Source organism: Manis javanica, chromosome 13 (genome assembly GCF_040802235.1).
Source record: "Manis javanica isolate MJ-LG chromosome 13, MJ_LKY, whole genome shotgun sequence".
Lineage (NCBI taxonomy): Eukaryota > Metazoa > Chordata > Mammalia > Pholidota > Manidae > Manis > Manis javanica.
In genome coordinates this window covers 87,019,373-87,038,577 of record NC_133168.1, presented here as the reverse complement: position 1 = coordinate 87,038,577, position 19,205 = coordinate 87,019,373, and the positions used below count along the sequence as shown (strand labels likewise).

The 19,205-nt window shown below is 52.6% G+C and overlaps 2 protein-coding genes across 8 annotated transcripts in view; one reads left to right on the top strand and one right to left on the bottom strand.

Moving 5' to 3' along the window:
- MAST3 (microtubule associated serine/threonine kinase 3) overlaps positions 1-19,205 on the top strand; it is a 65,240-nt gene that overhangs the window by 6,640 nt on the left and 39,395 nt on the right. The window lies entirely within an intron of this gene.
- Positions 716-17,329, bottom strand: IL12RB1 (interleukin 12 receptor subunit beta 1). The gene is made up of 16 exons (XM_073220754.1): positions 16,548-17,329; positions 15,715-15,777; positions 14,602-14,716; positions 13,948-14,117; positions 12,722-12,861; positions 10,461-10,494; positions 9,930-10,055; positions 9,132-9,214; positions 8,067-8,304; positions 6,159-6,326; positions 5,313-5,450; positions 4,812-4,967; positions 3,204-3,338; positions 2,186-2,291; positions 1,798-1,879; positions 716-1,063 (listed from the first exon to the last, which is right to left on the bottom strand). Exons 1-16 carry the CDS (start codon positions 16,606-16,608, stop codon positions 716-718), a joined length of 2,163 nt encoding a protein of 720 aa, XP_073076855.1. The 5' UTR covers positions 16,609-17,329.

Genomic DNA, 19,205 nt, shown 5'->3' with positions numbered 1-19,205 from the left:
ATACCTAACAGGAGGTTCATTTATTAAGCCTTAGATGCACCTGCCCCACCCCAGAACAGCTCTGTAAGGTCAGCATTACCACCACCCCCATTGTACAGGGGAGACTGAAGCCAGGGAGGGGCTACCACCTCCCTCAGAATGCTTGGGATCCCCCTTCCTTTTCCCACACCGGGATCCTCCCACGTCTTGCAGTGTGGCTGAGCTCTGCACCCAACCTCCCCATCCAGTGCTTCTGGGACAGGACACCCAGCCCAGGGTCCTAGGATCAGCAGCAGCCCCCTTTGGGCCCTCTCCTGCCTATTCCACCCCTGAATAGACCAGTGACAGTGCCTGTCCATGCCCCCTGGATGTCAGGCCAGGGCCCAGTGTAGCCACTTGTTTATGGCGCTTTCTAGGGCTCCCACCACAGGTGCCAGACAGAGTAGGTGGAGCAAGGAGGGAGAGTGAGGCCTGAGCTGGGGGCAGGAATGGGGTCTGGGCCCCTTGGCCCCAGTTTGAGTCCTGCCCACGCTGGAATCGGGTTAGCCACCGCCCTCTCTGAGCCTTCGTGGTCACATCCATAAAATACAACAGCCATGCACCTCTCCAGGGGGTTATGGGGGTTCAGGGCATCATGTGAGTGGATGGAACAGGCTGGGTATACAATAAGCACATAATAACCAGCTTTCATCAGTCTTCCTGTCCAAAAGACCAGGCAGACGTTCCTGTTTCTCCCTCAGGCCTCCAGGTGCTGGGGGCCACTAAACCTGGGGCTCTGCATTAGATCTCCGAGCAGCAGTGGGAGTCCAGCCACCTGCGCAGAGCTGCCCTCCAGACCATCCTGCCCACCAGGCTCCAGAGCCCTGGCCGTGGGGTGCCCATGCATCTGTGTCATATCCTCCAAGGGCAGCTCCGTGTCCAGGGATGGCTGAGGGGTGCCCTGAGGCAGCTGTGTCTTCTCTGTGAGAGGCCCGGGGGTGTCCAGGTCAGCCCTCTCACTTTTGTCCCAGGACATGTTCACCACCAGCATATCTTCTGGTGTTGCCTCCTCCGGGAAGTCCACTGGGCTGGTCCACTGCCACACCTGGAAAGGGAGAGTAGGGCCAAGGCTGTAGGCGGATCCCTACTTCCCATCCACACAATCCCACCCTCCACCTGGGGTGGTCCATGTCCCTGCTGGCTAAATTCTCTTAAAATCCTGAGATCAATTAAAAGATCAAGTCTGCCTCAGTGACCCCCATTCAGACCCTCTTAGGAAGGGACCCCATTTCTTTTTGGGAAATTGCTGCTCCTTTTCGCACTTGATGCGGTAGGGCAGGGCAATGGCGCCCAGCCAGTCAGAGCATTCCAGCCCCCTGATTCCAGTGATCAGTTCAGGGATGGGCATGTTACCCATGCTGGGCCAATCAGTGATGGCCCTGCGACTTTTGCTGCAGTGAATGGGGAAAAAGGACAGCCAGCTCCCACAGGGGGAAGGCCGAGCTTGCCTGAGAGAGGAGACCCTGCAGGCAGAACAGCAGCCCAAACACATGGATCCAGCCATACCTGAAGCCTACCACTCTGGATTTTTTTTCCCCCATCGGGGTCCCCTCTGTCAAAATCACTTTGAGCTGTTTCTGTTACTAGGAAATGACCCACGGGAGGTTCCTCTGTGAGCCACTGCTCACCCATCTGTAAAACGGGACAGGCGTTTGGAGTCCATGCCTCAGTGGGTTGGGGAGAAAAAAATGAGCTGATGTATGGCCATTACCCTGCAGAGCCCTGGCCCAGAGTATGGACCCAATAAGCAGGACCTGGAGTTGGGAAAGGAGCCCTTACCTGCTTCCCCTGGCTGCCAGGGAGGTCGACTGCGCTGCTGGCACAGGGTGTGGGCAGGGGCGGCCACAGGTGCCGTGCGGCCCTGGGAAAGAAGGGAAGCCGGTCAGAGGAACAGTGCTTCCAATGTTACTTTTTGACTTTCCTGATTTATTTTTTTAAATCTCTTATTAGGTTCTAAAGGGAGTGAAGGTGTGGATTGAGGGAGGGGCTACAGGAGTCTAACAGACCCAGGTCCAAACTCCCCACTGCCAGATGCCCTGAACGTGACCACCTGGGCCTCAGTTTCCTTATCTGTAAAGTGGGCACAAATACCTAGCTGGTGTGAACAGTTATTACTGTTATGATTATTGCTATTATGGATCGTCTTGGAGGAGAGGGTGCAAGTTACCTGTTCAGGCTGAAGTACCCAAAGATGCCCAGGAGAAGGATGCTCACAAAGCTCCCCAGACACACTAGGAATATGGACAAATCCGACAATTCAGAGACCTGGACTTCTGCAGGAGGGAGAGCTTGGGTTGGGGGAGGGACACCTCCGCCTCTCCTTGGGGAGGGAGGGGAAGGCAGGCCTCCCATCAACCTGCTGCTGACCCTGGCACATCACGGCCCCTCCATGCCTCGATTTCCTTACCTTTGAAGTGGGAGACCAAGAAACCCCCTTGTGCCTTGTCTGTGGGGTAAAGGCCTTGACACACCGCCAGTGTTCAGGACACCAGCACCGAGGGACCACGGGTGCGGCCTGTATATTGCTCCCCTGGTCCCAGAACTGCCCTCCCCACACCAAGCCTGATTGATTGGCCCTCTTGAGGCCAGATTTCACTGCAGGGACAACAGGCAAGGACCCTAGCAGGAACAGCGGTTATTTGGTCTCCAATCCCTCAGGGTCATGGTCCCCAAGACAACAGAGCTCACCTCCTTATCTTTGTGATGACAGAGACACGCATTCATTGATGGTCATTCATTCACTCTAAATAGCACCCCCTGCTCCCTGCTGCTCCCCAGGAGACCCTAGGCTGGGGGAGGCAGAGCCAAGACACACACACTCCTACCTACTCCCAAGGTGCCAGGCAGTCTCTGCTGAGGGAAAGCCTGGAAGGCTTGCTGGAGGAGGAGGCTTTTGAGCTGAGCTTTGAAAGATGAAAAGGAGTTTGACAATAGAGAGAAGATGCATTCCAGGCAGAGGGGCTTCATGGGCAAGGCTACAGGGGTGTGAGAGAAGGTTCATGAGAGAAAGCGGCAGGTGACAAGCTGGTGAAGGAGGTGGGAGCAGGCCAGGCTGGGACTTTCTCCTGAGAGCAATGCATGAGGGGCCACGGAGCAGGGCCAGGTGGGACTGCTTTCAGAGGCGTGGGAAGGGGCAGTACATACTAGGTGACTACCTAGCCCCGCCTCCCCTGCCCTCCACTCACCGATGTTAAAGTACTGGGGCTGACTCCAGGCGCCCCACTGCATCACCGCGTCTGCGCGCACCTGAACAGTATAGGATGCACCAGCCTGCAGTCTGCCGAGGGTGACCTGGGTCTCTGTGGGCTTCACAGACAGCTCTGCAGGACAGAGGCACACATGCATCCCTGGTGCCGCTTTACTCACCAGAGGCAGAGCTTGCATGATGGGATGGCCATGTTGCTGAAACTTCTCCCTTTAATGCACCCATTCACTCCCAATTTATTTAAAGAACTATTCTTCATCAAAATATTCAGGGCATGCTTGTACTGTTCACCATGCAAGAACTTGTTTGTTATGCTTCAGAAGATTGGAGACTGACGAGAATTAGGCTTGAGATGGATTAATGATTGTGCATTGAGCATTGACCCCCCCTATACAGAATTTTATTGTTGTTAACAACCATTTGATCAATAAATATGAGAGATGCCCTCTCAAAAAAAAAAAAAATTCAGGGCATGATGCTATTTTTCTCCAGTTTTGACCTCCACTGGCTCTTTGCTCACCCCCCTCCTGCCCCATCTGCCTTCTCCTCCCAGATGCCTAAAAGATCAGGTTCAGTCCTACCTCAGGCCCTTTGCACTGGAGACTCCCCTGACCTGGTTCACCTTTCCCCAGATACCTGCATGGCTTCCTCCCTCACCACTTTAAGGTCAAGGCCAAGGCCAAGGTCAAGTTTAACTTTGTTTAACTTGCTCCCCCAGTGTCCCCGGCACTTTAGTACACTGTAGGACCTCAGTGTTTGTGGACTGAACAGCTTTAACGAATACAGCATTCCATAAAAATCCTTAAAAAGAGAAGTACAAATTCCTAGAACCCTAAAGCCCTAACTTTTTTCTCTATTCAAGAGGAATATTCTTCAGTGGAAATTTTGGGGTATCTTGTCAATTTGGCTAAATGGGCATTTGGTACATTGATCTTCAGCAATTTGACTTTCTGGCAAATTGGTTTTCAGCAAATGGGCTGAGTTCAGCTGTGCCACCCTGAATAAGCCACCAGCCCCCACTTGGCCCCATTTCTGCCCTCTAAACAACGGAGGGATGGCCAGGCTGATGGCAGGATGTGTGTCTTTGATGCCAGAGCATCTCTCCTCCTCCCTCCCAAAGTCCTGCCTTGCCTCCTGCTGGACGCTGGCTGGGAAGGCAAGACACGAACTCACGGCCTCAGTGGCCTGGCCTGTGGCTGTGGGTGCTGGGTGGGTGAGGCCGTATTTGCAAGGCTGTGTCACCCAGGAAGAGAGGATGGGGTAAGTCCTGGTGATAGACCCACCCCCATACATTCTCACCTCTTACCTTCCTGAGACTGTCTACCTCTGCTCTGTGGGAGTCGAGTTGCTGATGCACATGAGGGCTTGCTACCCATTTGCTGGGCAATCATAAGCACTAAGCCGCTGCCCACTGGGACCTCTCTGGGGGTCTGGAAAGGGTAGCCAAGACCCTTGAGTCCAACCACCTTATTTTATGGGTGGGAAAAGGCCCCGAGTGGGTACAGTGAGGTCCCCTGGTCACACAGCAAGACAGAACTCAAGCCCAGACCCCCTCCTTCCCCAACCAGTCCCGTGCTGCATCACTTACCTGACACCTGGTTGCTGTCCTCATTCCGGCAGCGCACGACGTACTCCTTCAGGGTGCCAGGGCAGAGGCTCAGTGGGGACGGCGTCCAGGCCACGGACACTGAGTCCCGGCTGAGTTTCCTCACCGACACGTGCTGTGGGCTTCCGGCCCCTGAGGCTGCAACCAGCGCCATAGCTGGGGTCAGCTCCCAGAGTACTGGCTGAGCGCCGCCTGTACGCCCAGCCAGCCCCGCCAGAGGCCCAGGGAAACATGGCCACAGAGTCAGGTGGGACCGGGTTTGAATCTGCCATCACCTGTTCTCTCTGGCCTCAGTTTGCTTATCTATGAAATGGTGCAATGCTGCTTGGGGTGTCTTAGCAATCGACTGAGGTGACTTCTGTGTGTCCATCTTCCGGCCAGGGCCTGACACATGGTGCCTCTAAATGCTCATCCCTCTTCCTGATACCCAAGACCACTGCCAGGTCCTCCACAGAGACCACCCTGCAGGTTTGCGCCACTTACCATTGCCCCCAAAGTGGTAGGCAGACAAGACTGTGGACCATGAGGTGGGCTTCTCCGGATGTGCAGAGGCGAAGATCATGACGTGATAACACGTCTTCTGCCCCATTGCCCCAGCTGCTTGGCTCCAGGTATGGGATGCTGGAAGGATTAGCAAGGGCCAGGCTAGTAAATAGGCTGTATTTCCACCTCTGCACCTTTGAACTGTCTGTGCCATCTGTCGGGAACTCCTAGAGCACTCTATTCATGGTTCAAAGCCCTTGCACCAATGTCCCCTCCTCCAGAATCCCCTCCCTTGCCCCGCACAACCTTTTCCCATCCCCTCCATCCAGCCCAGCCCTTTCTCCTTGGGGCTGCGGATGTTTGTATCTCTGACTCCCCAGGATGGGAGCTCCTCGAGGGCCAAACTGAGGTTGAAGTTTCTGGGGGCCCAGCCAGGCCCAGGATAGTATGGGAGAGTGAGAGGCTGCCTAGGCCATGTGCCCCCAGCCCCCACATTTCCCTCTAGAGGCCTCATTAATTTGCCACCAGCAGCTTGTTAGCTGCCACCTTCTCTGCCGTGGGGGAATGTTTTACACACACCCTAGGATGTGAGACTCATTACCTGCTGCAGTGCAATCTGCCCGCGGCTGCGCCCTGACACCCCAGGATCCCAGCAGGAGGCTCCAGACCCACATGGGTAGGAGAGGATGAGTCATAGGCGGTCCCTACCTCTATGTGACTTGGAGCAAGTGGCAAGACCTCTCTGGGCTTCAGACACTCCACATGGACAGACCTGCAGGTCTGAGCTGACTAGGAGCTCTAACAGAGGGCACAGAAGCAGAGGCAGGAACCCCGACTTTACAGTACCCATGCCAGCAGGGTTCCGGTCCCGGGGTGTGATCAGGGTGCAGGCAGCGAGGCTTCCGTCCCAGCCCCGAGGTTGCCATTCAATGCAGTATGTCAGGCCCTGGGCTCGGGCTGGCCACTGCATAGTGGTCCCAGCCACTCCAGTCCTGACGCTCAGAGCTCCTGGTTCTGGAAGGAGACAGGCAAGCACATCAGGATACTGGGTCACTCTCTCCCACCCAAAGGCCCTAGCAGCCCCATCCCACCCTCTGGCCAAGCTCTAAGCCCACAGGGGCAGAAGTGTCTGTGTATGGCTGTCTCCCCAAGCTGGGGGCTGCCAGGTTGGAGGCTGGCACAGAGGGGGTGACAGCAGCTGTCTGACTGAGCTGAGTCCTCTCCCAGCCTGACCATGGGCTCCCCACCAGGACACCCACCACCAGTGCTCCCTGTGCTGCTGGGCTGCCCTGCCCCCGACCATGCTGGGTGGGCATGGGGCAGGATGGGCCGCCTGGGCTGGTCAAGGCTCGAGGCCCAAGGATACTCCCAGTCAATCCCCTGGGCTCATGTTTCCCACTCCCTACAGCAAGGGCATTAGCCACAAACTCAGAGAGGGAGGTGCTGCTTGTGATTCTGAAGGCAACTACCATTTACTGAGCACCACCTTTATGCACCAAACCACTGCCGAGTGCGTACTTCGCTACAAAGTGGGACATGATCACCCCAACAGTACAGAAACTGAGGCTCAGAGAAGGGGAGCCACCAGCCCGTCACACAGCAAAGCCATGGCCCAAACCGGGCCAGGAGCTGAAAGGTGAAGTACCTTACCTTTCTGAGCCTCAGGTATCTCATCTCTGAAAATTGTGTCCTTGTAGCAGACCTGCCCTCCCAGGGCTACTGGGTGTGCAGCAGGGCTACCGTCAGGGTAAGGCCAGTGAGGCACTTGGCAGGCAGGAAATTCAGGGAGGCACCGAGTAACTCGAGTCGGATAAACACTATTTTAATGCAATATTTGTTTAAAACCCAAAGGAATGCAAGAATATGTGATGGGCAACAGCCCAAATGTCTGAGGATGGATAAATAGATAAACAAAACATGGCCCATCTATACAGTGGAATATTACTCGACCCTAAAAGGAATGAAGCGGTGATCTATGCTGCAGTGTAGATGAACCTCAAAAGTATCATCTTGAAAGAAAGAAGCCAGATATGAGGCCACACAGTGTGTGATTCCATCTGTATGAAATGTCTAGGATGGGTCAATCTACAGAGCAGAAAGATCGATCAGTGGGTGCCAGGGGCTGCATGAGGCGGGTGGGAGGTGGCTGCTTGTGGGGATGGGGTCTCATGGGGTGATGGGCATGCTCTCAAACCAGAGGTGGGGGTTGTACAATTTTGCGAATGCACTCAATGCCACTGAATCATACATGTTAAAATGGTTAATTTGGTATGTAAATTTCACCTCAATAAGATGTATATGTCAATTACCTACATAGACACATAAATATAAATCTTTATTTTCATTATATAAATATATGTATAAACATATGTACATATGTGTATAATATAAACATATGTTTATATATATAATGTGTATATATATATATAAAATAAACAAAATATAAAGATTTTAAAATTAAGATAGGATCAGTCCTGTACTTGCCTGACTCTGCCTCACACGCCAGACCCTGACCCTGTCCCTGGTCCCAAAAAAACTTTATTTATAAAAACAGGCAGTTAGCGTGGCAACTGTAGTTTCCCAGTTCGCCTTTGAAAATACGTTGTGTTAAAACATTCTGTGTCTCAAGATTTTTGACATCCTCCGAAACTGGACACCCCTCAGATATTTGTGCCCCACTGAGCTCACTCTAGTTGCGCTGAGGCGCTCAGCTCCGAGGTGCCCCCCGCAGCCCTTCCTACCCGGAGGAGGCACCTGTGCTGGTGTGGGCAGGAATGTGCCACGTCTGGTTTGAGCCGGGGCCGAAGCGATTCCAGGAGACCACAGTCAGGTTGTAGGCGGCGCCCGAGAGCATAAGCACTTTCCTCAGATGCCGCATCCTCGTGGCCTTGCCCTTGCACGGACAGGACAGCATGTGCAGGTGGATGTAGTAGGTCACCTCCATGCCAGAGCTGGGCCTGAGGCAGCCTTCCGGAGCCTCCAACTGGGGCAGCTGTCGTGAGTGCCAGAGATGGCTCATGGAGACCTGAACGTGCTCACTGTCCCTGTGATATACCAGGGTGCAGCCCACGAACACAGACCCACAAGCCACAGCTTATGATCTATGCCAAAATTTTGAAAAATAATAAACCTTGATGCTAGCAAGGCTGCTGGGAAACCGGTATTCTTGTCCAGTGCACATTACTTTGGGGGGAAAATAATTTGGCAAAACCCACTGAGGGCCAGAGGTAAAAAACTGTTTCCATGTTTGGGCCCAGTTAACTCAAGCCTGGAAATGTTTCCTAATAAGGAATTTAAGTTAGAGAAAACCCAGGAAGCAAAGGAACTTCCCAGCGACCTTACTGATATCCCTTAGGTCCCTGGCTGAATCTATTATGGCAAAACCAGGGGTGGAATATTTGGTGGTTTTTCCCCGGACTCTGGCAAGAGATTTTCCCGCTGAGCCTCAGTTTCCTTTTTCTGTAAAATGAGGCTAGTCAGACTGTACTTAATGGATTGTTTGGGGAACTTCTGAGAAATCATCTCCCATTCAGACCAACACAGTCGACTCCTTCCTGGCCCTTGACTTCCCCCTGAGCTCCCTACAATCTGTTCTGGCAGCCAGACAGATCCTGTGAACACCTGAGTTCAGCCATCTCCTTCCCCTGCTCATACACCCTCCGTGGCTCCCCACTACCTTCAGAGTTACCTGCAGGCCTCCCAGTTCTGCCACCTCCGTGTCTCAACCCTCTGTCTCCTGCCTGTGCACCTCCACTGCAGCCTCTCGGCTCCTTCCCCGCTGCCCCAGACCACCCCATGGCCCTGTAGTGGCCCTGTTACCTGCCAGTGCAGGGCCACCCGCCTTCTCCCATCCAGGCCAAGGGGCTCCACCGAGAAATTCACCTCAGGCTGTGGGGTAGTTTCTGCAATGAGACACTAAGACAGTGACACTGCGGCCGGTGCCCTTCCTCACAGCCTCCTGCAGACCTAGGTTGGGGGACCTTTACCTTCCTTCCCAGGAAACATGAGATTCCCATGGATTGTTAAATAGTATTCCAGATCTGAAAACCTGGAGATCCATTCCACAACAATGTGAAACTATTGTAAACTGTTGAACTGAACACTTAAAAATGGTTTAAATGGTACATTTTATGTTATGCTTTTTTTTACCACAGTTTTTTAAAAAATCTGAAAACAACCCTTGGAGTTGTTTCCCAGCAGAGAATGTACTTGGGCAGGAGGAGGCCCCAGATTACAGGGCAGAGGGGGCAAATGACAGTCACTCCATCCATCCCTCCCTCCTGGGCCACCTCTCCATTCCCGTCTCGAGCTTCCTGTGCCATTTGGGAAAGAATGTCTTCATGACACAGCCAGTGTCACCTGTCAACAGCTCTGTGGCTTTAAAAGAGCAAAACCAACCAAACAAAATGGAAAGAGAGAAAGACAGAGAGATGTCTTCTTTTTAGATATGGACTGGCCACATTTTACAAAGTGAATCTCACTCACTGCCCTGCCACCTTTTGAGAATTTCACTAACTTCTCCTGCTGCCTTATTTCTAACACTCACCGCCTGATTTCAAATACCCCCGCCCGGTTTCTAATGCCCGCCCGGGTTCCTGCAGCTCCGGGTGCTCTCACCAGGGGGGATGCACACAGAGCTGCTCCAGCCACTCCAGGGACCTCCCAGAGCTGCCGCCGAGAGCTGCCGCCTCCGTAGCTGAAATTCCTGGGCTGCATCCATCTCCAGGGGACAGAGGCATGACTCTGGCAAGAAACAGGCCGAACATCAGGCCAAGGGACTGTCCCCCATGTGACCAGGGCTTGGCACTGGCCACTGAGCCATCGTGCACTTACCGAGTACCAACTGTGCTGGGCCCTGGAGTCACAGCAAGAATAGGTTTGGCCCTGTCCTTTTGGGGCCTCAAGGATCCCACACTTCTGTCCCTGCCCCAGGTTCAAGCCCCAGGAAGGCCACCCACTGGGATGTGACCTTGTCCAAGGGCTTCTCACCCTTAAGAATTTGTTTCCTCACCTGTGAAATGGGAATAATCCAATACTGAGCTACAGGGTGGGCCAACAGGCACACAAAGAATTTAGCACTGGACCTGGCACACAGTGGGTGCTCAATGAATGCTAACTTGCTGCAGCTGTTGTTACTATTATTCTCACCGAAGCCAGCATCAGCCTGATGTCCGCAGTCACCCTAGGATGAGACAATATTCCCTTATTGTTTACATGTTGGTGTTGACAGATATTAGCTCTGTTGAAATTTTAAACAATTAACTCTGTGAAATGCAATGTGGAAGCATGGATTGGATCCAGGAGCAAGAAAGGACATTCTTGGAAAAACAGATGACATCCAAATAACCTCTGGAGTTTAGTTCATAGCAACGTACCAGCGTTCCTCTCAGCAATGACAAACACACTCAGGAATGTAAGACGTGAATACGCAGGGAAGCTGGGAGATGTTTCTACAGGAATTCTCTGTACTTCCCTGTAACTTTTCTGATCATCTAAGATTATTCCAGAATTAAAAAGTTTATTTAAAAGGATTATTTTAGGAGCAAAATTATTATTTTGTATTTCCCTGAAAAAAAAATAATTATTTTAGGAGGCAAAATCTGTCTGTCTGTGGTATTGGGGGCGGGCAGAGACAAGTTTAGCGTCACTATTGCAGAGTGTGCTCAAGGGGCTGGAAATAAAACATAGGAAGATGTCTCTCCCCATCAGGGGTCCCATGTCGCCTGCCTCTGGCTGATCTCTACCCACTCTCCTAGTGGAGAAACCGAGGTTCAGAAAGACACACCACACTTAGGGGGATGAAAGGCCTGCAGCTGACTTCCTGGCCTCAAGGTGCTCCCAGTCTGAGGGAGGAGGTGATGCCACAACTCAGAGGGTAGGGCTCTCTGTTCCTCCCAAACCACGGGCTCCTTGGGGACTAGGTCAGGGCCGAGGTTTCTTGCAGGCCCAGGCTTGCCCTGCCCTTGGGGAGCAGAGGAGACAATCAAGAGAAGATCCTAAGAGGACATCTGTGTGGCCAACAGACGTGTGAAAAGATGCTCAACATCACTAATCATCAGGGAAATGCAAGTCAAAACCACAGTGAGATGCCACCTCATGCCTGTAGGAATGGCTATTACCAGAAAGACAAGAAATAACAAGTGTTGGCGAGGATGTGGAGAAAAGGGAACCCTGTGCACTGGTGGTGGGAATGCAAAGTGGCACGGCCACTATGGAAAACGGCACGGAGGTTCCTCAAAAAATTAAATACAGAGCTACCTACCATACAACAATCCCGCTTCTCGGTATTTATCTGAAGGAAACCAAAGCTCACTCAAAAAAGTATCTTGGACCTCTCTGTTCATTGCAACATTATGTACAATAGTCAAGACATGGAAGCAACCTAAGTGTCCATTAACGGATGAATGGATAAAGAAGATGTGGTATATATCTATGCAATGGAATATTATCCAGCCATAAAAAAGGACATCTTGCCATTTGCAATCACATGAATGGGCCTTCATGGTATTTTGCTAAGTGAAATAAGACAGAGAAAGACAAATACTGTATGATTTCACATACATGTGGAATCTAAAACAAAAAAAACAAAACCGACTTCAGAAACAGATAACGAATTGATGATTCCCAGCAGTGGGGAGTAGGGGTGGGCAAAATGGGTGAACGGAGGCAAAAGGGGTACAAACTTCCAGTTATAAAATAAGTCACGGGGATGTCATGTACAGCACTGTGACTATAGTTAACAGTACTGTATTGTGTGTTTGAAAGTCTCTAGGAGAGTAGATCCTAAAAGTTCTCATCGTAAGAAAATAAAATGTGTAATTACATGTGGTGATGGATGTTAACTAGGCTTATTGCAGTGATCATTTCACAATATATACAAATATCGAGTCTGTTTTATACCTGAGACTAATGTAATATTGTATGTCAGTTACATCTCAAAAAAAGAAAAAAGGAAGGGAGGAATGGATGGAAGGTAGCTTCTTGGAAGAGGCAGCCCTTAAGCTGGACCCTGAAGGTGGGCTGGATTCTCATGTGCTCAGATGGAAAGGAGGGCATGCAGGTGGAGGAAACTGTGTGTGCAAAGATTATGTCTCTGGAAATCCAGGGCATGGGCAGAGAATGACAGCCATTCAGGAGGGGCCCAGAGGAAGCAAGAGACAGGTGAGAGCACATGGGGTCAGCTGAGGATGAGAATGCCCTTCTGAGGGTACTAGGGAGCCATGGAGGGTGTGTGAGTCAGAGAGGTCACAATCAGATCTGAGTATCAGAGACACCCCAGCAGCTAGACATGGGGCAAGAGTTGGACTGGGTTCGAGGGGTAAAGTTATAAATATGGTGAAATTAATTTGAGGGGTGAAGGTGTCCTGGGAGAGGACTCTGCATACCCCTGACCTGGAGAGTGAACTTACCAACTTCCAAGGGCTGCCAGGTGTCCGGTGCCGGAACTGCACTTCAGCCCCATCCTGGCGGGCTGGGGTCTCCCACTCCATGCGCAGCTGCCCTGCTGACCTGGATACCTTGATGTCTTCTGGCGGAGGGTCATATTTAACTGGAAGCATAAGAGGGGTTGGGGAGGGGAACCAGCATGTGTATGAACTGGTTCTGAAAATTCCAGAAAAACTGTCCATGTCCCACCCAACCCCAGGTAACCAACTGAGTCCCCCAAATGTGAATCAGGAACACCTTGACAGTTTCTATCTAAGCCTTGGATTCAATGGGCCAAAGAGTCAAGATTTATACACAGCATTTTGATAGTGAAAATCTGCAAACTATTGGTACTCCTCGCTGGCACCACTGTGGTGATAGGCACTTTTGAAAATTGTTGATGAGAGGCTTAGTGACTTGATTTCTCTGGAGGTTTTGCCCTCTGTCTAGAAGCTGCCCACTGCCGCACCTTTATTCTTTCTGGGTCCTTTTTATTCAGGGTTCAGCATGAGCTGGATGCCCCCTTGACCCCCTACCAGTATCCATCACGTGGCATGATCAGGCCTTGCCCATCATTCCCACCTGACTTGGCTCCATGAAGGCAGAGACTGAGCTGGGATCAGGGGAAGACGAGAGGCAAGGCTGTACACATACAGGGGAAGATACTATCTTTATTTAAAATTTTGATATTTTGTTCTTCATGGACTTCTTTGCATTAATTTTGATCTTATTCAAATATTGCATTACAGTATTGTTTATATTGACAATACTGATTTTTTTTTGACACACCCTTAAAATTGTGTGGCCAAGGTGGGAGTCTCACTTGTCTTATCCTAGCCCCACCTGGGCTACAACCTCCATTGACCTTGGCCGTGCCTGCTGTGATTCAGCATGGCACCCAGTAGAACTCAATAACTATATACTAAACGCATGTGATTGAGTCATGGAAACAGATATTAAAGGCGTAACGGGGTCCTGGTGGCAGCATTTCAGTATCAGGGAGAAAACAAGTAATCCAAGTGTCCAGCAGCTGGGGATTGGTAAAGGGACTGTGAAAGACTCTGCCATGCGACACAACAGTGTGGGATGTGAAAATGGTTGGCATTGTCAAGCTCCTTGCCAGAATCCCCCAAGGTCTAGGCTTGGAAACCAGAGGCCTCTCTGGGTGAGGAAGTAGGGGCTGAAAAGAGGAGGAGAGCAGGGAGCTGACCCAAGCTATAAAGCTTCAGGGTGACCTCAGGCGACTTCTCTGTCCGGTTCGCGGCCCGGGATTCCACCCAGAGCGTGACAGCATAGAGCACGGATACACCGTCCTGGTCGGAGAACTGCAGCTTGGTGGCTGATCCTGCGGCGAAGTAGCAGCAGTGCCCAGGCCTGAGGCTGTGGGAAGGACAATGTTGGTGCTGAGTCTGGGGGTCCTAGTGGACCCCAGAGTGTCTCAGCAGCCACAGCAGTGTGCATCACATCCCAGCATCCTTTCTTGCCCCTTCTATTCCCCCTTCCCAGCCTGGGGGTTCCCCAGGGAATCATCCTGGGACTGAGGGGCTTGAGGACCCCCAGAATCTCCCAGCATGGGCTGCCACAGAGGGAACGAAGAAATGAATGGATGGATGAATGGGTGGACAAATGGATGAATAAGTGAGAGGGTGATGAAGGAAGGGCTAGAGGGACCCTAACTGCCACCCAACACGGATGCCCACTCACACTGAATACAGGGCCCCAACCTTCCCTTCTCACATAAGATACTGAGCCCCAGGAAGGGGCCAGGACCCTGCCAAAGTCACACGTCAGAGAGCAGGGACATGGAGCCAGGAGCAAGGACGAGATGGGGGTGAGAGTGTGGAGAATGGGATGGGGTCCTCACCAGCACCTCAGGAAGTGGCTGACCCCGGCTGCAGGACCCTCATACTGCCAGGAGCATTCGTAACCAGCGCTGAACACCCGGTAGCAGGTCAGGTCCCTGGGGCCTGAAGCGGAGCCTAGAGCACATCCCAGAGGTTTGAGAATGGGCCATAGGGTGCAGTGGTCTCTGTACTGATGCACCCCCAGGACAGATCTTTGTGACAGTCATGTAATCTGGTGTCACTGCAGCCTAAACCCACTCCCACTGCCCTCCCGGTGCCCTTCCCACCCGGCTCCTGCCATGTCCACCTGCTCACCCTGCTGCAGCCACATCAGCTTCCTCACAGGTCCTCAGGCACATCAGGCTCACTCCCACCTCAGAGCCTTTGCACATGCCGTGACCCGTGCCAGGAGTGCCTTTCCCACCCTGCTCTGGTTTCTCATAGCACATCATTGTCACCATGTGCAGTATACATATTTGTTTGTTTATTGCTTCTTTCCTATGCTAGGGTGTGACCCCAAGACAAGAGTTGGGTTCAAAGCTAATTCCCTCATGCCTAGAACCATGTCTTCACATAATAGGTGCTCAGTAAAAATTTCTTGATCAAAGAACAGATGAAGTGCCCACTCGGTGACAGACCCTTAGTGGGGCACATTATGAGCATAAATTGTCCAGCAATGCCTGCCTTGGGGGAACGTCAAAATGTTGAACAGCTGCTTAGCCCCCCACACTGACCAATCTGAGCAGATGCTGACACCAGCCCTGCGACCCTGCCAGGAAGGAGAGAAGGCTCAGCGGGGAGACTGAGCTTGGGGAAGATAGGCCAGCAGGCTGTTGGGTTGGCTCCCAGGACCCCAGGCCTGGAGGGGTCTGACCCCAGAAGCCGTGATCACCAGTTTCCCATTTGACAGAGCGAAGGATAGAGTCACAGAGACACAGAACCAACCCCGGAACCAGGATCCACGGCCCTTCACACATATGATCCCAGCAAGAGGAGCCGTGGGGACAGGTCAGGGAACTCACCACCCTGCGTGGGGAGCAGAAGGAAGAGGAAGGCCCCAAGGGAGGGGATGCTAGAGGTGGGTCAGTCAGAGCTCAGCACAGTGCCCCCCACCAATGGGAACTGTCCCCAACCTGAGTCTGCATCCGGATAGGGCAGGTCCTGAAAACAGCACCTGCTGGTACTGCAGGCTTCAGCTGCAAAGGCAAAGAAGAGATCAGGGCGTTGCCAGCCTTTCACTGGGAGAGGGGCTTGGCCTGGGGGCTTGCAAGTGACCCTCCACCTACCTACCCACCCACTTGTTCATCTATTCAACCACCAATCCATCAGTCCACACTTCCACCCATCCACCCACGCATGCATCCATCCATCATTTTCCATCCGCCCATCCACCCATCTAGCTATCAACCTCTCAGGCTACTCCTCCAAAGCAATTCAGGGTCCTCTGTTACCCTCCCTGTCGCTGGTCTTCAGCCTTACCTGACCCCAAAAGGCCCTGACATTTTGCTGATCCCATACAGAGAGGGAAACTGTATGCAGAGTGGCAAAGAAGTTGCCCAAGGTCACACAGCGGCAACAGCAGAGCTGGGGTTAGAATCCAAACCCTGTAGGTCATCTGTAGGGGGCTAGACCCCTTCCCATTGGGCTCCACAGGATAGAGACTGTGTATATATATTATACAGACTTATTATATACATACTTGCTCTTCAGCCTTTCCTTAACTGTTTCTCACTGAACTCGAGGAGTTGGGAAAGATTCAAATTCGGCCTATTCCACAGAAGACAAAATCAAGACTAGAGGGGACATCCCCATGTCTGACCCCAGAAGCCGTGATCACCAATTTACCGTTTGACAGAGTGAAGGATAGAGGCACAGAGACACAGAACCAACCCGGAACCAGCATCCAGGGCCCTCCACACATACGATCCCAGCAAGAGGAGCCGTGGGGACAGGTCAGGGAACTCACCACCCTGCGCAGGGAGCAGAAGTAAGAGGAAGGGGGCTAGTGTGGCCACCGGCTGCCCCATTGGGTCCACACAGAGGCCTCCAGCCCCAGGTGAGCTTCTGCACCGCTGGCAAGGCCCCTACTGCATCCTTGCCCCGGAGCACGCTAAAGCTGAGCAAGAAAGAGAACTAAAAAGAAGATTTTAAAAAAAAGGTAAGGTGTCACGGCCCCTCCCAGGGCAAGTCAAAGTGAAAGAGAAACTCAGGAAGCCAGCTCAGCGGCAGCGGCCCCATCCCAGCCACAAACCCACCCTCGGAGCACGCCGGCCCCAGGGCCCAGGACCCGGTGGTCTGCTCTGCTGGCCCCAGGCCCAGGTTGGAGAGAACCAGATGCCAGCACTGTGGGTGGCCCGTGGCTCTGTGCCTCTGGCCAGGTGTCCGGCCTTCTCTAGCCTCTGTAGACTTCAGAGTCTCAGGAGTTGATGGAAGCCCAGTGTCCCTGGACCTCTGAGCTCACTCTCCCAACAAATCATTACGAAGTACTCACACACTAGGCCTCCCCAAATGCCCACCTGCCCATTTCCCAAACTCCAGCCCCAAGGTACCCTGGGTCCCAGCTCCTCAGTCATCTCTGTGTGTCTGTCTCTCTGCCTCTGGGGGTCTCAGTTTCTGACTCTCTCCTGACTGTCAACAAAGACCCAAAATATCCATGGAGAAGAGCTGATTCTTGTAACAAAGTAGATGAACTCTAAAAACATAATGCTGAGTGAAAGAAGCCAGACACACACAACAGTCCACACAGCGTGAGATCCCATTCCCACAAAATGTCCAGAATGGGAAATGCACAGAGACAGAAAACAGATCAGTGGTTGCCAAGGGGCTGGAGGGAGGGAGGGGGAGTCACTGCTCATGGGGCGGGGTCTCCTTTTGGGGTGATGGGAATGTTCTGGAACTAATAGAGGTGATCGTTGCACAATGTGGTGAATGTTCTAAATGCCACAGAATTATTCACTTTAAAATGGTTCATTTAATGTTATGTGATAGTCACCTAAAAAAAAAAATTGTTCATAGAGCCCAAGGGGACTGAGGAGAAGGGGAAACTGAGGCCCAGGTGGCAGGGAGGAGGTCCCTTCTCTGAGCATCTTGGTCCTGAGGGGCCCCTGGGCCTGCCAGGGTCAGGCACCCACAAGGTCATGAGGTCAGAGCCACAGAAACAAAGAGGCAGTGTCCAGGGTCTGGCACAGTGCAGGCAGGGACCCCGTGACCCCACACAGAGCAGCCTTGTTGGACAGCAGGGAGTGTGCTGAGGGCCTGATACATGAGTCCTGGGGGAGGGGCAGAGACCAAGAAACGCACAAAGGAAGGTGGACGGGACACCTGGAGATGGGGGCAAATGCCTGGTCCCTCTCCATGATGCTGAGACGCCACCCCAGGAGATAGCATCAAGGGCCCCATTTTACAGAGGAGAAACTAAGTCCAGAGGTGCCCAGATCACTGAAGACCCCAGCTAGAGGTGAAGACATGGATTCAAACCCAGTGAGGTTGAGCTTTGGGAGTAAGGACCACGCCCCCAGGACTGACCCCACCTCCCAGCCCACCAAGGTCAGCCCTCCCTGTCCACAGCTTCCTCATCTGCAAAATGGGCTGTAGTGAAGATAATGGAGGGCTCAGCTCTGAGCAGGTGCTGCCCACCAGACAGCCAGTGTGATTAGTCATTGTTTTGGGATCCCTGTGCCTCTGATCTTGTCACACCTCTTTCCCATCTGTCAGAGCTGCTACTGGAAAAATATCAAGGGAGGGAGAGAGGGGTATGTGTGGGGACAGAGCTGGATACAGATGCCCCCAACTCCCTGGGGTCAGACTGGGTGCAGAGAGGCTGGGATGTTCTGAGTGGGAGCGGGGAGGGCTGTCCAGAGAGGGCGGCTGTTGAACTGGATTTACAGAACTGAAAGACATTCCTGGCAGAGGGCCCAGCAGAGGCCCAAGTTCAAGGACATGCTTCAGGGAACACCAAGATGAACAGGGAAGGCTTGGGGCTTCGTGGGTGAAATGAAGGTCGCGAGGTGGACAGAGATGGGCTGGGCTTTCTCCCAAGGGCACCAGGGAGCCAGAGTAGGTGTGAGAGCAGGGCCCCAGCCAAACATGAGATGCCCGACATAAGGAGGTCACAGTCGGAAACTCACCCTGAGGATTGCAGAATTTCACATTGGCTGTGCTGAATCTTTGCACACCCACCTCCCTTGGCCAGCCTGCCGCCTACTCCAGGAAGCCCTTCGGGGGCCTTATTGGCCCCTCCTAGCTGCCGCAGAAGCACAACTGATAAGCCCCCAGGGCTGTCCCACTTTCAGATGCCCCACAGACTTGGGGGAGGAGGAGGCAGGAAGACTGGGTTACAGGGGCCCCGGAAAGGAGCGGAAATCATGACAGGAAGAACCACAGAATTTTGCCACCCTTCTGCCTTCTTCCAGGGGAGAGTGGCCTTCAGTCATGGAGGGCTGAACTTCCTTCTGTGTAGCCAACAGACCCTGATAGCCCTGATGAGCATCTAAAGAGGATGTTGAAGGATGAGTAGGAGTTTTCAAGGAGAACATCCATTCCTTCATTAACAAACACATTTATAGGCATCATTCACCAATAAGAACATTTTTGATTCATTCAGCTAGGACTTCCTGATACCTCC

What these genes read in the sequence shown, in the direction of transcription:
- IL12RB1 (XM_073220754.1), bottom strand. Translation starts at nt 16,608, where the DNA reads ATGGGGCAGCCGGTGGCCACACTAGCCCCCTTCCTCTTACTTCTGCTC. An exon ending in AGCCACTTCCTGAGGTGCTG is followed by an intron (nt 14,118 to 14,601) that starts GTGAGGACCCCA and finishes TCCTTCCCACAG; the next exon opens with CCTCAGGCCTGGGCACTGCT. An exon ending in GGGTGGCCCTGCACTGGCAG is followed by an intron (nt 8,305 to 9,131) that starts GTAACAGGGCCA and finishes CACTCACGACAG; the next exon opens with CTGCCCCAGTTGGAGGCTCC.